This window comes from Pezoporus flaviventris, unplaced genomic scaffold (genome assembly GCF_033815535.1).
Source record: "Pezoporus flaviventris isolate CSIRO_AGI_PZ_B2104156 unplaced genomic scaffold, CSIRO_AGI_Pfla_v1 ptg000007l, whole genome shotgun sequence".
Classification (NCBI taxonomy): domain Eukaryota; kingdom Metazoa; phylum Chordata; class Aves; order Psittaciformes; family Psittacidae; genus Pezoporus; species Pezoporus flaviventris.
This window is the reverse complement of record NW_026892555.1, coordinates 34582811-34603922: the sequence shown is the minus strand read 5'-3', so window position 1 is coordinate 34603922 and position 21112 is coordinate 34582811. Positions and strand designations below refer to the sequence as shown.

The 21112-nt window shown below is 40.1% G+C and overlaps 1 protein-coding gene across 1 annotated transcript in view; it reads right to left on the bottom strand.

Annotated features, from left to right (window-relative positions):
• Nucleotides 1-21112, bottom strand: part of CPA6 (carboxypeptidase A6) — an 82818-nt gene that overhangs the window by 36530 nt on the left and 25176 nt on the right. The window contains exon 2 of the mRNA XM_061448333.1: nt 10029-10104. Coding sequence (XP_061304317.1) covers nt 10029-10104 — 76 coding nt within the window. The remainder of the gene's footprint in view (nt 1-10028; nt 10105-21112) is intronic.

Genomic DNA, 21112 nt, shown 5'->3' with positions numbered 1-21112 from the left:
GTGCTTGTGTGGGTGGTGGGACATGTGTGGGTGGTGGGATTTACTAGGTGGGGGGAAGATTCTCCAGCAGAAATCCTACAGAACCCCCTGAACACACAGACAAATATTTCAACCTCAAAATTTCACCTGGTATCTTGAGACTAGAGGAGAAGCTGTGCTTTAGAGTATGTCTGCAAACCTAAGTATATTTATCTCCCTTTCAGAATTCTCTCCTTTGCATGTCTTTCTTATCTCTTAGGCAGCAGGTTGCCCTTAGAGGGTCTTGGGCTGTTTTAAGTCTCTGGACAATAAGCAAAGGTCCAGGCAGGATTTTTCAGTAGGTTCATACTTGGGATCTGGCGACCAATTACTTCGTGCCTGATGCTGCACTCTGGTGTGACTCCAGCTACTGATTCTCAGGGACAGTGCTGGATATGCAGATGCCCAGCAAACGCTCTTTCCCAGAATCTCACTGGAGGTGTGAGTATCCTGACTTGCTTTCCATAAGAAGAAATTTTATGTAAAAGGATACAGACAGATCCCTTTTCCTAGAGGATTTAAGCACATTATTGCTTTATTTAACAAAAAGGTATAATTAATAATTGTGACTACATAGTAAGCATTCTTTTTTTAACTGTGCATTGTTTTTCAACTGTACATTCTTTTTTCAACCTCATTCAGCCCATAAATGTCCCTGGGATTCAACCTGTGCTTAGGAAAGCAAACCCAAAGGACTGTTTTCCTTGTAGGCAGTTTCTTTTTAAACTGAGATGTTAAAGGCAGCTCAAGAATATAAATGTATCAGCTCTTACCTGGACACCTTCCAAGCTACAGAAACCCTGAGCTCATTAGTCATGGCTCAAGCTTTTGGTCAGTATGGTGATGAAATGTCAGCACAGGGCAAAGGGACAAACATTTTAGAAGATTCTGGTGCTCAGCAAGAGAATTCAGAATTTCTTCCTAAATTAAAAGTGATGCAGCTAATTTTGCAAGAACACAAACATTTCATTGCTATAAGCCTACATATCACAAACGACGTACACAAAGCTCTGTTGCCTTGCCAAGACAGAAACCAGACCAGGGAGTTATTTTCTTCACTAGTTCCAGGTTTTCCTCCAGTTTGTTCTGTGCCTGTGGAAAGGGAGCCTGGGAAGGAAGTGGTCTCCTTGTTTTTTCCCAAGGAATACATCCATGGCTGCATAAATCCCATAGTCCCTTTTTTTAAATTCAAATCACTGAAAGAAATCCCTGGGTTTTTTTACACCACTGGGCTTAGCCTGGCTCATACTTTGTAATTGAAGCCATTTTCCTGGGCAGCAGCCTCCAGTTGTTCCTCACTACTCTTTTGTAAACAGGTGTTTAATTTCTTCTTCCATTTAGCCTGAAAGGAAGATGCTTAGCCCTCTCATCAGGTCTGAGATCATGTATAAATCAGAAGAGATGATTGATGCCTGTCATTGAAAATAACTAGAATAACTCTGCCATGATTTACATTCAGTATCTGGACAAAATTGTTTATATGATTTATCTGTGTTATAGCCCATGAAGACAGCAATTTTGTTATGCTTTACTACCTGGCAATTCCAGTTTTTATACTTACTAAGTTGTATACAGCAATACATGCGCCAAAGCTGGCCTTGTCCTTAACACCACTGTGAACAGATTTCTTTGAGAAATTCTGTCAGCTATAAAGTTCAGAATATAATTATTGTTATGATGCTATCAGTTGAAATGACTTGGCATTTCTGAGGGTCTTATAAAAGGGAATGCAGTCGGTAATGTAAGCAGTGGTCCTTTTTGCTCATGGGCTCTATCAGCATGTCATAGGCTCTCTCAGGATATATGGGTTTTCCATTTACATCCGTATGCTTGTGTATAAACACATAAACACCCTAAGCATATCATTAGATGTATTTTCAGTTAGAAATTTGATAATACAAGGTAGAGAACAGGAGAAACAGAAACTGCTGTACCCTCACTGATGTCAGAGGTTTGACTATAGGAGGCTTCATCACATTATAGACAAGAAACATCCCTCATATGCACATGTATAGTGTGCAGCAGAATTTTAGGCTCCTGTTGGTACATTTGCAAAGAAAAGAATGAAGGAGGAATGATTCCTGTTGACTGATGCTGATGGATAATTATAGCTGTGATGTAGTTCACCTGGAAAGTGTAGAATGGCTCCCCTCTAATGTCTTCACTCTTGCAAATGTTTTCAGGATCAGGACTGATTTCATCCTCACTTGCTCCTGCCCATTAGGTTCCTTAATTGGCAGTCCTCACTGCAAATCTCCTTCAGCTGCCCTTTATGTGCAGCAACATGGTCCAGTGGCAGTTAAGTGTGGGGTTCCCTGTGCTTTCTAGAAGGACTTACAAGGTAGTCCTAGTTGCTGGTGCAAAGTAATTTAAGTTTCTGATTGAGCACACTAGACATTTAATTGGCTTTAACTTTTCAGTATTTATTTGCTTTTCATTGGGCTGGTAAGAATAATTGTGCCAATAAATCAAGATTGATTCATAGGATTGCAGCAGCCATAACACTGGCAGGAACAGAATGCGAACAATGCACAGCTTGACGTTTTGAGTTTTGCAGATCTTTGTGGAACTATAACACAGTAATGGTCTTGCCACTCTGCTTACACTGGTATAATTTTACACAGGGCTCTATACTACAGAAAAGAAGTCATAGGCTATCCTCAAGAGAGTCGCTGAGTTAAAACGCATACACTATTATGTGGTAATTGAACATCCGTTCTTACAAATACAGATGCCACTGGGCTAAGTATATTTGACAGACGTGAAACAGTCTTTAACAGACTCATTAAGAAGACCCAACCAAACCCCTATTTTGTTTCTTAGTTAACTATTTATGGCTTGGTTCATTTTGTAGTTGTTGCTGCACTGCACGAGAAATGGAATAGTAATCCCTGGGTCTAATCCTGCTCCCACTCGGGCTGTGCTGATGACTTTGTTGAACTCAGGCTTCCTCACCAGTAAAAGAGGAAGCAGATTCCTCCCATTCCAGAAAGTTCAGGCTTTCTGTGTCTTGTGAGAACAATCACTCACTACATGGGCTCTCCTGTTCTATCTGGCATCTTCCTACTTAAGTTTTCCTGGAACATTTTCCTTCTGAGACTGACAAGTGGTTTACAGATGTGTATTTTGATATACTAACGAATAACCTCTGTTGTCACCAATGTTCCCTGTGTATCTGAAATATTGTAAGCATATCTGACTGGAACCCTAACTATGAATTAGGGAAAAATCTGAACTGATGACTAAAGCATCTGACTATATAGATGTATTCGCTGTATGTGCAAAGTAAAATACACGTAGTCCTGGCTACTGAGCTAATTCTCTCCTTCCATAAAGTAAGAATAGCTCCATTTGGGCAGAGAGGCTTTCTTACTGCATTTTCGGACAGGCTTTTGTTCTCTGAAGCCTTTTTTTCAGCATTTGCCTATGGAGCTGTAAACTGTCAGATTTATAGCCAAGTGATTCTTTTCCCCTATTAGATATTTTTCCGATTCCCTGAACTGCAATGACAGGATCAATTCAGGGATTACAATGGATAAGCAGCTGCTGTAAGGGCTAGAAAACAAAAGGGAATGGAGTTGTGGCTTCAAGGCCTGCTAGGCTGGCTCCTCACAAAGTTAAGGAAGTGCCTGGCTGTGCCCAGGAATTTCTTTTGTAAAAGCTACTGAGGAGTGAGTGGTGTAACTCTATTATGCCAGGAATGTTCACAGAGCAATAGCTTCTTTGCTACCTATACAAACAGCCTCTATTCCAGTCAGACATATGTGATAAAAAGTGCTTGTAGATCAGCGGTGAATTAGAAGTTATCAGTCAAATGAAGTACTGCTTCAAAAATAACGCTTACAAAGAAGAATTCCAGAGCAGATAAACAGAATCTGCCAGGTCTGAGGACCTGAGCAAATCCTGGTTCCATTGCAAAGCACTTGGGAATGTGACATTTGTTTCTGTCAGTCAGGTCCAACAGAATTAAAGCCATTAAAGGGCTCATAAATCAGCAACAGGCTCCTCAAATTGTCTTCTAAACAAGAATGAGCAGCGGACAATAGCCAGTCATTGGAGAGGTGTATGAAGCACAGGGACAATGGATGGACAAGAGGAGCCTGAGGGACAGAGAATGGGCAGTTCTGTAATACTCAGCACATTGTGCTACTATCATGCAAAATATTTCTTTTGCTTGTTGATTAGTGTAATCATTTGCCTGCAAAAATGTGTTTCTGGTCTTCAACATGATCAGGAACAAAGATTTGTAATGTATCTACAAAAAGAGATAGTATTTATAAGAGCAAAGGACTGCAGCAGAACATCTAAAATTTGAGATTGGTGGCTGTAATTGTGTTAGAGCAGCAGCCAGTCAAAAAACTGTGACGGTATAGCTAGGAAAATAAGTAACTCCATGAGTTTGGACTTGAATTGCTAAAGAATTTGCTGCATTTTAGTCTATCACAACCACATGAAAATGTTCCTTAACACTGCTATGCAAAATACTTGCATTCTTACATGAAAGTTGGAGGAGGAGCTCCACCGTCATTCACCCATGTCGTACTCATTCATATCTGCTCTAGTGGTCTTTGGCACAGGGACTGTTGGAAAAGGTGTTCAAAGTTCTGGGGTGGTTTGCTGAGCACAGTTACCAGGCTTTTGTTTTTCTTCCCCACAGAAACGGAAAGAAACTTGATGTAGGAACTGATGGCACCTCCAACTGCTACTACCTTTGTCACTTGGTGAAAACCAGAAACTGGTGTGTCTTGCCTTAAAAAGAGCATGGTGCTCTCTTCCATGCTTGTCTCTGCTTCTTACTACCTCAGCCACCCCTACTGCCCTAAGAAGCAGTTCCATACATGGCAGTGCACAATGCATAGGAGCTTTCAAGCCCCTGTTCTTCCTGATCGGAATGAGAGCAGTCATTGCCAGAGCCAGCTGTGGCTGCTTTGCAGGCCGGGATGGTTGTCCATCAGACTCAGTACGTTTAGGCTTTTTGCTTCATTACTGTGAATGAGTTTATTGGTTGAATACATGCAAGTTTAAGCAACTTTTCAGAACTCATAGCAGACAAATTTTAATCTGTGGGGCTGCGTATTTTCACTGCCACTGCAGGTCTACATGCTATGTCTGCCCCAACAGGGAAAAAAGCAATATTTTGTCACCTACAAGTTAACAGAACCAGCCGATGAAGGAATCAGTTTATAATAATGATTAATAACAAAGCACTGTGGGCAATGGAGCTACAGACCAGAACTAATTTGTGGAAATTACTCAGCAAGTGATTATGACTAATGTGATTTGCCTTTGGGCAATCCAAGAACCAAAAGTTAAATGTGTGGAATGAAACATTCATTATCCATTATTCACTCAGTATAGGCCCTGGCATTTGTACTGTAGCAGAGCCTATACACTTCAGGCAGGTTTCAGGGGTTTACTACACTGAACATTATATGGACATTTTTTTTTTCTTAAAAAAAAGCGGGTCAAAAATCCCTCTTAAGTAGCTCCAGATGCTAAATTTAAAAAGTCTAAAGGGATTACACCTTCTGTAAAAGTGTATGAGCTAACATTACAGCTCAGGTATTGGTAGAAGAGCAATCCTGTTCGAGATCAAAAGGTTTCCATGTGGATTAAAGCCTCTGAGTAATCATCCAGCTGCTTCTGTGAGTTTTGTTGCTTACGCTGTGGCTAGACTGCCACTGCTGCCCAAGTTAATTCCTGGAGGCATATTCTAAGATACTTCAAACACATCAGGACATACAGCCACTTCCAAGATGATCCTTCAAGGATGTATCAATTGTAGGTTTCTGTAAATGCTCATTCAAGAAAGGACTCATTTTATGTCTGATCTTCTTCCCAAAAAGGATGGACCATGCAACCTGTTAACTTCTACAGCATTGCCATTATAGTGGAAGAAGGCAAAGCTCTCCCCACTTCTTTGCCCACTGCCCTTATGTTTCTTTCAGAATGAAAGCGACTAGAGCACACTGTAAATGACAAAATCTACTCGGGAAAGAAAAACAGTGTTTACCACAGTCATTAAGAAAGAGGCAGATAAAATGAGTGAAATATATGCTGCTACTCTTTTCAGTGCCCATTTATTTTCTTCCTCATCATTTTCCTTTTGTCCAGATTAGTGAGTGATAAGAAGGGGTATCTTTGCATTTGCTTTGTTCTCTGCCAGACACCAAAATACACTGCTTTGTAATAGGACCATCAGTATAATTTTTTCAAACTTCTTTGTGATGAAGCTTTTCAGAAGGATATACTCATCTGAACATCAGAGAAGAGTTTGCCTTTTAACTCTTTGCATTGTGAAAGGCCATAAACCAAGGCTATGTGACTCTGCCTTATAAATGTAGATTTTAAAGGCAGAAGGAAGTAGCTGGAATAAACACAGACCACTATGGGTCTATAGTAAAGCTCCTCCACTAGGCACAGTGAAGAGGGATCATGGGACAAGATGCATTGTCTTCTCTTTCCTTACCAGCATAGATGGTCCATTGTATGCAAGGAAAATCCTGAAACAAGAATACAATCCGTTTGTGCAGAATCTACTCTGTGTTTGCACTGTCCTGGGAATTTATTCAAAACATTTAAGTTGTGCATGGGTCACACTAGGGCAAACCCATGCTTGACTTTTGCACTGCAATACCTGTGTTTCTATGGGCTGACTAATGGAGACTAATCCTGACATTGCTAGACAGTATAACTTTTGGTACTCTTGAAAGATACCTTATCTCTGATAGACCAGCTTGTCAGCATAGAGAAATGTATGTCTGAATTTTAACCCAAGTGCAGGTATCCTTCTCACTTTGAGAATGAAAATGATGCAACTTTTATTTTCACTAGCTTTTCTTGTTCTTCTAGTACTGACAATGCTGGAGAATACTGTCAGGCCATTTAATAACTCAGGTTGAAGTCTTCAAATGGCTTTAACTAAAACATTCACATTCTTCAGTAGACCAACTATTTGCAGTTAATCCCAAAATACTTTCTCTGGATAAGAAGTGAAATTGGTGCTATTTCATGGTTATTAAGGTACAAAACTGCCATGTCTTGGAAGAATCCTAGTTCCAGCTTTATTTTTCCATTGAGGAACAGAGCATGTGAGTAATATGACAGGTTGGTATTAATTTACTGCTCAAACCAAAATGGATTCAAAAGAGATGTGTCTTAAACCAGTTCTGGCTTTCTGATTCTAATATACAAAAATCTGAAGCTCAGTCCTTGTAATCGTAGTAATCTCTGAATCTCTGTTGACCCCTCTGTTCATATCTCTGTTATTCGTCAGGCATACTGTGTTACGACAGCATCAGGACTATATCTGGGCTTTGTCTGTAGCTTATTTTGCACTTTTAGGTTTTGGGTTTTTTTTGGTTCATTGTCTTCTATTTTTTCCTGAGCACATTATCCTCATTGCACTTAAAGACTCATGTTTAAAAAGCTGAATATAAGTCCTCTGTCAGTTCAGTTTTCAACTCTGGAAGCCTGGGAATGGGGGAAAGACTGGGGAGACTGACAAGAAGACTTAAAAAATTGAAGTACTCTAACTACATGGTTCTTCATGTGAGCTGATGACTTGCAGCTGCTACTGATTGTTGCTGGTATTGTGAGTACTTGGCACATCTAATGTCATTGTTGATCCAATCCTTCATAAGTGAATAATTTTAGATTTTTTTTGGGGGAGGGCTAAGATAATGATAAATTAATGTTAAACATTTCCATTCCATGCTAGCCCTCCAGATGTCTCTTTCTCTCTGACCCAATGTAGATGGAAGAGCTCCAAGACCCAAAATGCAGCTAAATTCATCCTGTTTTCATGCAACTGGGTGTCAGCACCCTCTCTCTTTTTTGAATCTTCCTTTCAACTTCCTCAGTTTACTACTTCATCAGAATCAATCACTTTCTAATGAGCTAGTCAGATTCCAATGCAGTTTGCCAAAATTTTATTATCCTGCTCTCAGTTATAACATGCAATTATTTATTCAAGTTTCTACTGCTCCCACTTTGATGGAATTGGGTGAAGGAATCTCTTTCTGGGAGCCTAAGGGAGCTCTGTAATGAGAAACAGTTGCAGGAAGGTGAGTAACCCTCTTGCTTTGCAGAGTTTGCAATATGAGGAGAAAGGAAAAGCACATGTGGTCCCTCTTTATGTTCCAGCATCAGGGAGAAGAAATTAATGCAAATACCAGCTTCCATATGTATTTCCTGGGTTTATGGATAGATTTTTTTTTTTTTCCTAACTGGGAATAAAACAATTATGCTTTGTGGGGTATTACAGTAACATTCACAGTTGAGGGCCAGGCCCTTAGTAAGTACCGCAGAAACAAATATAAGACAATATTATCTAAGAGAGTTGGGTATTACAGTAGAAAGTGCTGTAATATAGCATTGCAACACTGCCTCTGTTGAGCATTAAAATTCCTCATGCAATGTGCACTGGTTGGATGTCTTGAGAATGGGATTTATAAAAGACAGCATCTTGAGTGGGGAACTCACTGAACATGTCATTAAGAAGCACAGACGTGATGAAGATAGCCTTAACCGTCCTACTTAAAGCTAGTAAGGCATCCATGTCTTGACTGCATTAAGCCTTCTCCTGGGCTGAGGTACCTCAGGTAGCTCTGTCCACATCCTTAAAAAATGGTAACAAGAAGGCTTTGTCATAACTGAAAGATGGAATGCTTTTCATGCAGTGTGAGAGCTCTTCTGAGATCTTCATTTTGTTTGATTTGATATGCAGACTGAGATTTGATTTACTTGTATCCCAGATGTTAACTATTAGACTAGAAAATTATACGTACCTTCATTCTTTGCCTCAGTGAAAACACAGTCATTTACATAAGGTTTCAACATTGAAGACAGAGATACATCACAGGCTGCCTAATATTTTGCTGGCCTTGAAGACAGCGAGCAGTCCAGAGATTTTTTGCACATGCTCCCAGCACTTTGGTACCACTGGTGTTCTGTGACCCAAAAATGCATGTCACAGGACTGCCAAAGTTACCATGTTCCTTTGTCTATGTCCATAGAACTCTTTCAGCCAGACAAACAAAGGCTTGAGTTTGCTGTGTCAAATGACCTTAACTTGTGCCCAAGCTGCCTGTAAGGCTGCCCATCAAACTCATTTATCTTCATAGGTGCAGGGAAAAGTCAACTGTTGCCCGTCGGGCTCAAGCAGACTATGAACTAACACAGGGGAAGAGGCAGAGCATGGGACTTGTGTTCAGCTCCTGGAACAAACTCGACACAGCCATCAAGCTGTTACTTCGCTGGATCTGCTCTGGCTGGGCTGCATTTTGGAGATTATTAACGAGGCTTGTACCTCCCCCAGTGCCTGAGGGCAGTGCATGTGCATGGTGTGGTCCTTCCCATGCTGTTGCAGGAGCCAGAGACACGTATTACAGGTACTCCCCATCCTCCTCTGACATAATAGGCCACATGCTGTGGAAAGGCTGCCTATGCCTTCATTAGCTGTGACAGCAAAGCATCACACTGCAGAGTCCTTTTCTGCTTGCTGCTACAGTGGCACCATTGATTTTCATTTATATCTGAAGAAAAAGGCCAGGGAAGAAAGTTTCTGGCTTGCTACTGAGACTTGTAGACACTCTTAAGTGCCCCTAGAAAATTATTCTACCAGAGAGATTCTAAAACTGAAGCCACTTCCTTTTACCTACTCCCACATGTGTTCACATCTTGAATTAACTCAGTGTTTTAAATAAAACCATCAGGCAGATAATGAAGCATGCAACTATGTACGCTAGCAAGAAGTGGAAGAGCAAAAAAATAAATTTGTAAGTATGGCACCTATATTATTTTAAAGCAATAAGTGTTTCTTGTTAAAACTGTTAGGCATGATGAATCCAATTCCTATGCTATTTTATTGGGAAATTAGGAATTTAATGGGCAAAGGCTGCTTTTCAGTATATAACATAGTTTGAAGTGCAAAATGAAAGGCATGTCAGTCAATGCACTACAGTCTTCAACAAAGATCAGAAAAGGAAGATGAAAATAATGATACTCACCTTAAGCCTGTTAAATGCAGCCCTCAGGATCTGCGTTTCCCTCTTGCTCTCAGGAACAACTCGTATGACTTTATCACTGCCAATAACAGAACATTGAATTGACACCTTAATGCTCTTCGCAGCAGCACAATGCAATAGTAAATAGGTTCAGATAGATACTGTACTTTTACTCTTTTTCAATATCTGCAAAATGGTGGGTGAACCGGTGCTCTGCTTCTAAAATTGCTCCCTGGTTATGCACTTACATGGAGATGATTTGCTCTTTACAGATTAGGGTGTCAGCTTGACCCTCTATTTCTGTGTAAATGCTTTTGTTCATTCCTTCTAATATGAAACATTCAGGCTGACATCTTCCATACTGAATGTCTGTCTCAGATCAAAACAATTTTGTTCTTTTCCAAAACAATCTTTTTCTGAGGACAAGATTAGGTAAGGTACATTGCTTTTGTATGTTTAAACATTTAATGGTCCTTGAAGAGCCCACTGTTCTCATGCACTAAAGAGGGGACTTGACTTCAGAAGAGAGGTGACCTTCATATCAGGGACATGCTTTTTACTTTATCCATTAAAGCTTGCACAAATTTTGTGAAGAAAATAGCTGTTCATACACTCTAAGAAGGTTCTAGATAATAGCAGCTCATTTTATGCACTTTCTTTAGCAGATCTCAATGAACATAACTTTGCAAAGATGACACAAGAAACCAAATAGCAGTCCTTTCAATGACCACCACCCATGTCACAAACAATGGGAAGTTGGAAACCATAGGGGGTTTTCCATATAGGAGGTAATCATGCACCTAAGACATCATCATCATATTCCATACACAAGAGGAATTAAATAAATTTTTGTGGCCAGTGCTAATTCCAGCATTTTCCTACATTTTGAGGTTTTGAATTTGTGCTGTTGATAATCACTGCTTCTCCTCTTCCAAGAGATCCCAGAGGTTGTGTATTTCTTTATTTCTATAGTTCCATCCACTAGCCAGAATCCCCCTTAAAAAAAATTCTTCAGTTTCCTCATTACCTGGTAATTCTGTGCAGTAGAATTTCCTTTGTCACTAGGAGAAGTTTGTTCCTTAAATGTATTGTGAACTCTCCGACCTTCTTGAAGCTTCTGAGTCTGACCAGAAGATATACGATCAATTAGAAGCAACACTGGTGAGTGTGCATGTGCCAGCCTCAGTGTTTTAGGAAGCCTCCCAAGCTGCTGCTGTCCTCAGCAAGAGGCACCTGGCCTCGCCTTTGGTGTACTGCAGCTACAGCTCTGGTAGCACTCACTTTTGTTGCAAGAGCCCTTAATATGTATATAGGTAATCATTAAATATTGTCAGTAAGCGGTTCAGAAGAATGCACTGGTTGTTGGGTTTAGTACTACTAATGCATACTGAATTCTGAAACGGCTTACTCCACCTCTTTTTGGCACTCCTTTTCCCTTCCCCCATTCTTCTTTAGTTTTTTCTCTCCAGTCAGCATCTGCTCCACTTGGTTAGCCTTTGGTCCTTCTTTCTGTCTGAGCCCTTCAGTTTTGGTTTTCACCCTTCTTGAGTTTTTCCTGCAGACAGGTTCCAAGCCTTAAAACCCCTAAGTCTTCCAACAGCTTCATAACCTTAAAGTTTTGTGTCCAGTTAGACTCCAGGTTATAGCTGCAATAACACTTATGTACCCAGAGATGTGGACCTCGGTCCATTCTGCTTGGCTGCTGTTGACCTTACTTGACAAATGTCTGTGCCTAAGCAGGTAGATTTCTGAAAGCACTCTTGTTAAAATCTGGCAGCTCTAAAATGATAGGGGAAATTACTATGCTTCAATGCAAAGTTTAACTTCCTGTACAGAAACTTGGAGAGAAAGGAATAAACCTCTTGGAGTACTACAACTGCTGCATCTTTATGAGAAAAATAGATGCTTTTAATTTATCATGCATGCCGTGGAAATATTCTTTCCCATTACTCATTTCTTTCAGAGTATTAAATTGCTGTTAGAAGGAAATGGGTATGAAGAAGTAGTGATTGCCCAGGACATGTGAAGGTGGAGTAACTAATAAAGATGCATTAGACATTTCTGGAAGGACTGAGACAATTGACATATGAAAATCAGATTTTAAAGAAATAAATAGTTAAGCATGTGTTATACAGCTGTAATGGAATTTTGAAGGAACAGATATCACCTAGGTACAATCTTGAATTAATACACATCACTCCAAACTGTCTTGGATTAGCTCAGCAACTCTGTCATTTCCCATATGATGAAAGACCTGCCTTAAAGAGGAAAATATTGGTGCTGTGACAGATTGATCATTTGAAACATTGTTGGGAAATGCCTCAAGCTGGGTCTGGGTCTGCTGCTGGAGATCTCATAGGGAGTTCAGCATACTGGCACTGTTAGTGTTTTATGAAATGATGGTTAAGCCATTATGACAAGGCAGTTGATGAATTTTTTTTTATTTTTTGTTCATGGAAAATGCAGGAATACAACAAATTCCTGAAAACTATCTGCTAACACACTTCTATAGCTAGCCAGCCAGTGGATAATCATTATATGTACTTCAGAAAAGCAGATACCAAATCTGGATTTACTCCTTATATATACCAGTCGAAGAACATAGTCCTAAGGTTATTTTTTAGCTTTACATTTCAAACTAAAGAAATCAAACTACTACCTTAAACACTATGTGAAGTTATAGGACAAGTGGTAAAGGGTTCAAATTTAAACAGGGGAAATTTAGGTTAGATATGGGGAAGAAGATCTTTACTGTGAGGGTGGTGAGGCACTGGTATGGGTTGCCCAAGGAAGCTGTGAATGCTCCATCCCTGGCAGTGTTCAAGGCCAGGTTGGACAGGGCCTTGGGTGACATGATTTAGTGTGAGGTGTCCCTGCTCATGGCAGGGAGGTTGGAACTTAATGATCTTTAGGTCCTTTCCAACCCTAACCATTCTATGACTCTATGATTCCAATACCCATTGAATTTAGTGTAGAAATCCAACAACCTTTCCAGTATTTAAAAGCCAACAACAAAATCGTCCAGATTATGGCCTAATGTGGCTGTCAAATGGCAGTTGCACCTCAAACACTCAGAACCACCCCCTGGTGAAGTTCTCTGCTATCCCTCATGTCTAGCTGCTGAGGAGAAAGAAGCAAGTGATCATTTATACATATAGGAAAATGTAGGTATACATGCAGATGTATGTCAGCTCTCTCCTGATTTATGCAGGTAAGGTTATTTTTATAACCATAATCTCTCCAATTCTTTTTTTTTAAGGTCTGTTTTAAATTTTCTAAACAAACAGTAAGATGGGGTATATTTTGTAGAAGTTAATACAGAACTTTATATCTAGCAGGACAAACATTCAATTTACCCCTAGCAACTAGGCTAATTGGATTTAGAGCTAGGACTTAGTGGGATCATTTGAATTTTGTGTAAACACAGTTGAAAGCCTTTGCACAGGGCAATACACAAGCTTTATGAAATGAACTGGGCAGATAAGAGTTGTGAGCAAAGGGTAGAAGCCAAACTGCTGGTGTCCGCAGGGACAGCCTTGTGTATAAGCAAAATGGGTGACCCGCTGTTGGCTAGCACTGACATGCAATGGCTGTTTTTTTTGACTCTTCATTGCACGGCTGCTTTTGAAACACAAAATACGCTACACGGTCCTGGGAAGGGTGATCTTCCCTGCCACCAATGGGGTTTAAAACCTACTGGTTTATTTCTTTGGCTCTTTTCATTTACTTTCTCTTTTCCATTTACTTTCTCTTTTCCATTTACTTTATAGTTTTGTCTATGAACAGACCAGATGGATTCAATGAAGCCATTCTGCAGCATGTATACAACTTCTTTACTGATGGAATTAGTAGTTCTCTCTCACGCAGCTTTCCTGCTGAAGTCACACAAAATGGACTGCATTTATGTACATTCCTCATTTCCTTCAGGAAAATCTTTCTTACTGTTTTATTTTCCTGGCTAATGTGAACCTTAATCAGCTCTCTCCTCTCCCACAGAATTCAATAAAGTATGTTTACAAAGGCTTTGCAAGTATTTTAAATACAATTTGAGGAATGATATGTTATAAATCAAGTATCTATAGAAAAAATGTAAAGAAAATAAATCCCTGTTTACAAGCAGCCATTCATTCTTAATGGTAGAGAAGGGATTATAGAGCTCAAGAACAAGCTGCCATAGCTGCTGCACTTTAGTGGTTCATTAAGGCTTGAGAAATAGTTACACACTGAAAGACACATGTGAAAAAGACTACAGCATGAAAGCCTCTCATCAGCTCCCAATAGGCCATCAGATATCATTTGTGATGAAAGATCAACTGCTTCATTCCCTTTTCTGTGCTCAACACTTCTGCTAGTCAGAATGTTAAGAAATATTCAAACGTTTATTTTTTTAATTCTCTCTGTTACTGGGATGAAGGGTTCCAAGTGGGGACTCAATACTGCTACAAAAACTACTCCCTGAATGAAGGCTGGGATTCTTCCTGAGATCTGATGGAGTGATCTGGAAAGGGAACTTTACAAAACTTCCCGAGCCCTTCTTTATGTTTTTCTGTATTACAGCAGATGCTGGTCCAAACAGAAGAGAGCACCATTTGTATTTTCTAGATAGCATTACCTGTTTTTTCTGCCTTTTAGTTATTAAGGCAGGAAAACTGATTTTATTTGTGGTATAAGGAAGGGCTAGCTAATCTATAATTTTGAATGAAACAGATTTGTTTGTGTAATGGAGTCAGAAATGCTGAGGAGGCAAAATACTTTATTGTATATTTATCAGTATAGCACAGATGACTTCTCTGAAAACTGAATTTATGTGCAAGTTGCCTGCTAATTCCCAGGCATGAGAACATCTGAGTTTCACAGACATCTTTTAGGTGAAAAAGTTTCCTACTTTACACAAGCAGGAAACTTTAGTGACTAAACCAATTCTGTATTACTAGCACTCCTCTTTCAAACAGCTTCATTCCAGAGGAGATGGTCTGGAAAGGTGAATGCCTGCAGAAATTCCAGGTTTTGTTCCAGCTAAGGAGCAATGCCTTTCCAAGGAAAGCTGGCCTCCAATGACTTGGGAACATTGGAATATATGGCTACCTAGCTTAAACAGAAAGTAGGAATCAGTTGCTTCGGTGCATGTCTCTGTCTCGGACAAAAAAAAAGTGTATGGTAATGGATACCATCTTGCTTCCCCAAGTGTCCTTTAGTTGTATTTAAATAGGAAAGAGAAAGAAAGAAGTTACTAAGGGCAGAAAGTAAAAAAGAAGTAACAAGACAAAAGAGAAACAAACAGGCCAAAGTAAGAAAGTAAACAACAAGGAAATACGGTAGGACAAGAGCTAGCAGCCTCAAGTTGTGTCAGGGGAGGTTTAGATGATTGGACAAATTTCTGCAGTGAAAGGGTGATCAAGCATTGGAACAGCCTGTGCAGGGAAGTGGTGGAATCACCATCCCTGGAAGTGTTCACAATGAGTGTAGATGAGGCCCTTGGTGGCATGGTTTAGTGGTGGTCTTGGCTGTGCTGGGGTAAAGGTTGGACTCGATGATCTTAAAGGTCTTTTCCAACCTAGTTGAGTCTATGATTCAATGAATCGATGAACTGTGCAGGATTAAGGTATGCAAAACACTGGGAGATGACCTTTTTTTCCCAAGGAGGAGGCTGCAGTAGTCTGCTTAAATGAAACAGCATGTATACTCACTTGAATTCACTTCCTAAGAAACATATTATGGTAACATGTTTACACGGAAGAGCTAATGATTGTTTACCTTGGATATAATCCTTCCAGTGACACATCATATCAAGCACAGCTACTTTTAGAGGAAGGACCATCAACATTCCAGTAAAAAATTACTGAAAGGAGCTTCTGCTATAACCCCATCTGCTTACTTATTCCCAAAGCTCATATATCTCTCCAGTGTGTTGCTCTGCACTTTGTAAGGAAGTGATGAGTAGATTGGTGATGTTCTTAGGCCTGGCATGGTCCTGGTGGTACCACAATGTGTATGTGTCTGTCTGAATGCTCCCCTGCCCAAACAAGAAAGCTTCTCCCCATCCTCTCTCTTCATCCTGACTGCAGAGGCATGTTGGACTTGTGCGGTGTGGCCACACCATCTTGGTTTACTGTCCTGATTAGGTTGTGGCAATCAAGACAGTGCCCCTGCACAGACCTGATTACATCAGTTGCATATGTCTTTATCCCCTTTCCTGTTCTTGACCCTCCCTTTCACCATGCTTGGACCTTGCTTTCTCTGTCCATCTCCTCCCCCATAAGCAACTCAGTCTGAATTACTTTTTCCCAATTGAATCATAGAATAGTTAGGGTTGGAAAGGACATTAAGATCATCTAGTTCCAACCCCCCTGCCATGGGCAGGGACACCTCACACTAAACCATGTCACCCAAGGCTCTGTTCAACCTGGCCTTGAACATCGCCAGGGATGGAGCATTCACAACTTCCCTGGGCAACCCATTCCAGTGCCTCACCATCCTAACAGGAAAGAATTTCCTCCTTACATCCAATCTAAACTTCTCCTGTTTAAGTTTTAACCCATTATCCTTGTCGTGTCACTACAGTCCCTAATGAAGAGTCTGTCCCCAGCATCCCTATAGGCCCCCTTCAGATATTGGAAGGCTGCTATGAGGTCTCCATGCAGCTTTCTCTTCTCCAGGTTGAACAGCCCCAACTTTCTCAGCCTGTCTTCATACGGGAGGTGCTCCAGTCCCCTGATCATCCTCGTGGCCCTCGTCTGGACTTGTTCCAACAGTTCCATGTCCTTTTTATGTTGAGGACACCAGAACTGCACACAATACTCCAGGTGAGGTCTCATGAGAGCAGAGTAGAGGGGCAGGATCACCTCCTTCGATCTGCTGGTCACGCTCCTTTTGATGCAGCCCAGGGAATTGGTCCCAGCTTTGCTATATCTATACCCAATTTGGTATTTCTAAGGAATCTCAGCCTTATGTGGTACTAATGATGGGGTTATCTAGGTATGTTTGCCTGCAGAATGTCCTTCAATTACCTGTGAAACTCAACCATTTCTCACATAATTCCTCCTATACCTACTGTAAAATCCAGCTGTCCTTTACAGCACTATCTGAAATTTTGTCAGCGTCTTACATTGTCATATCCAGAAATTTCTCATGTCATGTCCCATACTGTATCCACATCCTAACCAGTTACTATAACCCCAGACCAGCCTCTGGTCCACAGCCACAGCCCCTGACCTCCTCTATAATAAAAGTCCACACAGAAGCTGATATACTTTTCTGAACTTCAAAACTACTTCAGTTCATTCTAAGCCCCACACACACTTGCAGACAACTGCAGCAGCTATTTACAAATTAAGTATCCTGGGACTCTGCACCACAGATTTGCTCTTGACCCCAGTGAAATCAAAGAAAGAACACCAAGTCTGAATGAGGGCTATTACAGAATTTAGGTATGAAAAGTGGAAAGCTGAAGGGGTAAATAGTTCAGTATTAGAGGTCTACATTAGCCTTCTCGCACAGCAACTTCCTTTATGACTTTGAGCAAACCATCACAGGTAATTTACAAGAGAGGTTAGGTGCTGGCTTGCCTGAAGGTTTCTTATATTGAGCTCCATATGTTTAATATCCACATCCCTGGCTGCCTTTCAGTTGTAAAAAACTCACACTGTGGCTAGAGATATTTGCTGGTAGACAGGTTTGTTTGGTCCCTCTCTGCCGCATCTGTTCCAATGGCCTGAGCAAGAGTCTGGGCTCTGTCCCGGTGGATGTGCTTGAAGCACAGGTACTTGCAAAAGCCTGGCAATCAGCCTGACTCTGCAGCTGAGGGCACACTTGCCTGTAAAGAATGATGGACAAGCTTAGACTTAAAGCTGTGTTTAGCTGACTGTGTAAACATGGCTACGCTCTCCCCCCATAAATGGGGATGACAGCATCTTTTAAACTTGTCGGGTACTGAGACAATAAATAAATTCATGATTTTAAGCTTCCAGATGGCTATGGTAATGGAGCAATGGAGGGACCACAGATGGAAAGCAGTAAATACACGTTTTACAGAAGCTAAAGAACAAAATTCTGCAACACTTTTAAGTCTTGAGGCATTGTTCATTTACACCATAAACTTCAGTGGTGTCACAAGCACTGTAAGAGATCATCTCTAAGCCTAGAAAGATATCAAACCTCCAATGGCCCACCAGTTTGACTTGTTACATGGCTCGAAGTTTCCTCTGCTTGCCTTTGATCTTAGTAGAGAGAAACAGAGACACTCAGACATGTCCAATGCTGAGAAATGGGCCAGCATTCTTCAAACCCCGTTTTCTATTACAGACACACACACACGAGGTAGAAGAGCAATTTATTTGTTCTAATGGTTATATTTTCCCCACAAGTTATCAAAGACTCTACTGAATGAAACTGGACAAAGGCAACAGTTGCCCAGCAGGTCCTGAAATGCCTCAGAAAGATAGTAAATGCCATTGTTCATGATGCACTCACTCATGGTGGGAAAATTAAATCTTCATTTCTGCCTGGTCAACTGAAAACTACATTCTTTCTTGGAAATTTAAACCCCACTATTCCTTGACAACTTTACTTCTATTAAAGCTAAAACACCATCACACCATGTGGGCATGGCTTTGGCTTTTCTAATAAATTTTGAGACCTAAAAAATCAAGACAAATATGCACTTAGAAGGTAAGTGATGTTAAGCTACAATTTACGTCTTTTGAAAAATGTAATAAGAGTGCTTTATTATTTGGTGCTACTCCTTTGCACCCTTTTTTTCAACTTCATACAATGCCTAGGACCTTCCTTGAATAAATAGCTTGAGAAAAAAAAAAAAAAAATTGGAGACAAAGAAAAAAATCTTTGTATTTTTGTAAAGCATATAGAATGAGGGATAAAAGCATGAACCAATTTCTGCTGCTGAATGGGACAAAGTCTAGAAGTATTTGGTTATTCCTGATAGGCAATCTCTTGAGCTCAATTTAAGACCTTGATCCTCAAGCTTTCATGAACGTATAAAGGATTTCTGCATTAGCAGGAGGAAGTCTGTACTCATTACTGTACTTGGCACAGAAACACAAATAACTGGTGAGCGTATGAGTTTGTAAGTGTATAAAAATGAGATCAGAGGAATTGCCTCATACATATTTTAAAAAGTAAATGTCAAGATGGTGAACTTAGTTTTAATTTAGGGCTTATCATTAGTGGTTTCTATGCATTTATTCATTTATTCAAGTTACAGCAAGAAAGATGAAAATACTTACGGGATAAAAAAATGTTATGGCATGAAATACTGTTGCATTGAGATGTCGGTAGCATGTTAAGTTCCCCAAACTATTCAGTCATGAAAATTACCTAGTTTGCTTCCACAGAGTGATTTTGTATTTTAATTCATAGGAAAAACACCTTTAATGTCACCATGCAAATAAAGGACAAACAGGACATGGCACTCCACAGTTTTGCAGGAGGACAGGATCCATAGATTTCAAAGTTGCAGAAGGATGCAAAGGTGCAAGACGCCAATGGGAGTATGCACTGGAAGCAACCTACATCGCTGGGGGACCAGTATACACAAATCCCACCAAATGGGCTTTTCATTTAACATTGTCAGGTTTTGTGCAATAAAATGTTTTGGAAAATTTGGAAATGTTGGAATTTTGGATGCTTAACTATATGAAGGGTTTTCTTTAAATCAACATTCAAAAATATTTATTGAAATAAATATGAAAATAAAAGTGTAATCCATTTTCAGTGAACATAGAAACCATATGTGTGAGGCAAGGGGAGAGAGAAGTAATTTTCATGAAAAAAATTTGGTTCCTGATCAGTCATGTCACAGAAATCTAGAGTTTTTAAGAATTATACACTTAAAAGTGCAGCGTCAATTTTGTACCACCTATACTTCAAATTACAGGGTATTTACTGAACCATCATTCCTTACTGAGATCAGTCCAATTACCTGTGATGGCAAATTAAGCATGCATATGCCTGCAGCATGAAGTGTTGTTTTATTAACTGTAACAGATTTTTAATGTCCACATTTTAATAGTTTCCAGATAAGTTCAGATTTTTTTAACATGGGAGTTCAAAACAACATTTTGGAACTAGATTTAGTGCTACAAAGAGAAGCCTCATGACTCACAGCATGTCCTCTCTTAAGGACCACTTGTCCATGGTGATGAATTTATAGACAAGGTTCAGAAACTCCTCACAGTGGGACATTTTTAACATACAAACAAGAAAACACTTATGCAGCTGCTCCACACAGCTTTATGGATGCATATAGTCTTTTTGCTTATACATACAATTAGGCTAGTTTTACACTCTTTGACTTATTGTCTGAGCCTTTTTGGTTGGAAATATGGGTTTTAAATCCTGTTATACCTTATCCCATTTGTTTCTCATATTACAGGAATTATGTGATAATCTGCCCAAAGGGAAGAAGTGGCCACTCTGGATAGCCACTGCTTGCCACCCTGGTACGTGCAGGCAGCCCTCCCAGCCACACTCACTGCTCACAGGCAAGCAGCTATTCATATTACTGCTTGCAGCACTTCTCTCAATATTTTGTCAAAGGCATAAATAAGATAAGAAAAAAGACAGAAATTATATGTTGATATTTCAGTGGAACCAATTGTAGGTACTGTGTGTAAATAAGCGTGGCACCTTAGGCAGCGGTACAACTAATAGTACACCTAATTTCTCGCAGGATCTGAACATTAGGAGGTATTTGTATATATCAACAAAACAACAAGCAAAACTGTGTTTAGAATGACCATCAAAATACTACATTTATCCATGCATTTTTATAGCTATAAATTTAGGTTCCAGCCTGGTGCAAAGTTTCTCAGGGGCAGACTACCCATGCAACATCGTGATGAACAGGACTGACATTCATACTGGCCAATTACTACTTAAGGTGGGCTGCCACACATTTTATTGTTCATTCAGCTGGATCTAGCCTGTTTTGTTTTTTAGCATCAAAAGTGAAAGCTTAAACAAACAATCAGACAAAATTTGTAAGTAATGTAGAGTAAGTGATGGGAAGGATTAGAGAGGAGGGCTTTCTGTCCAGGCTCCCCAAAGAATGAAAGGTGATCCAAGAGAGC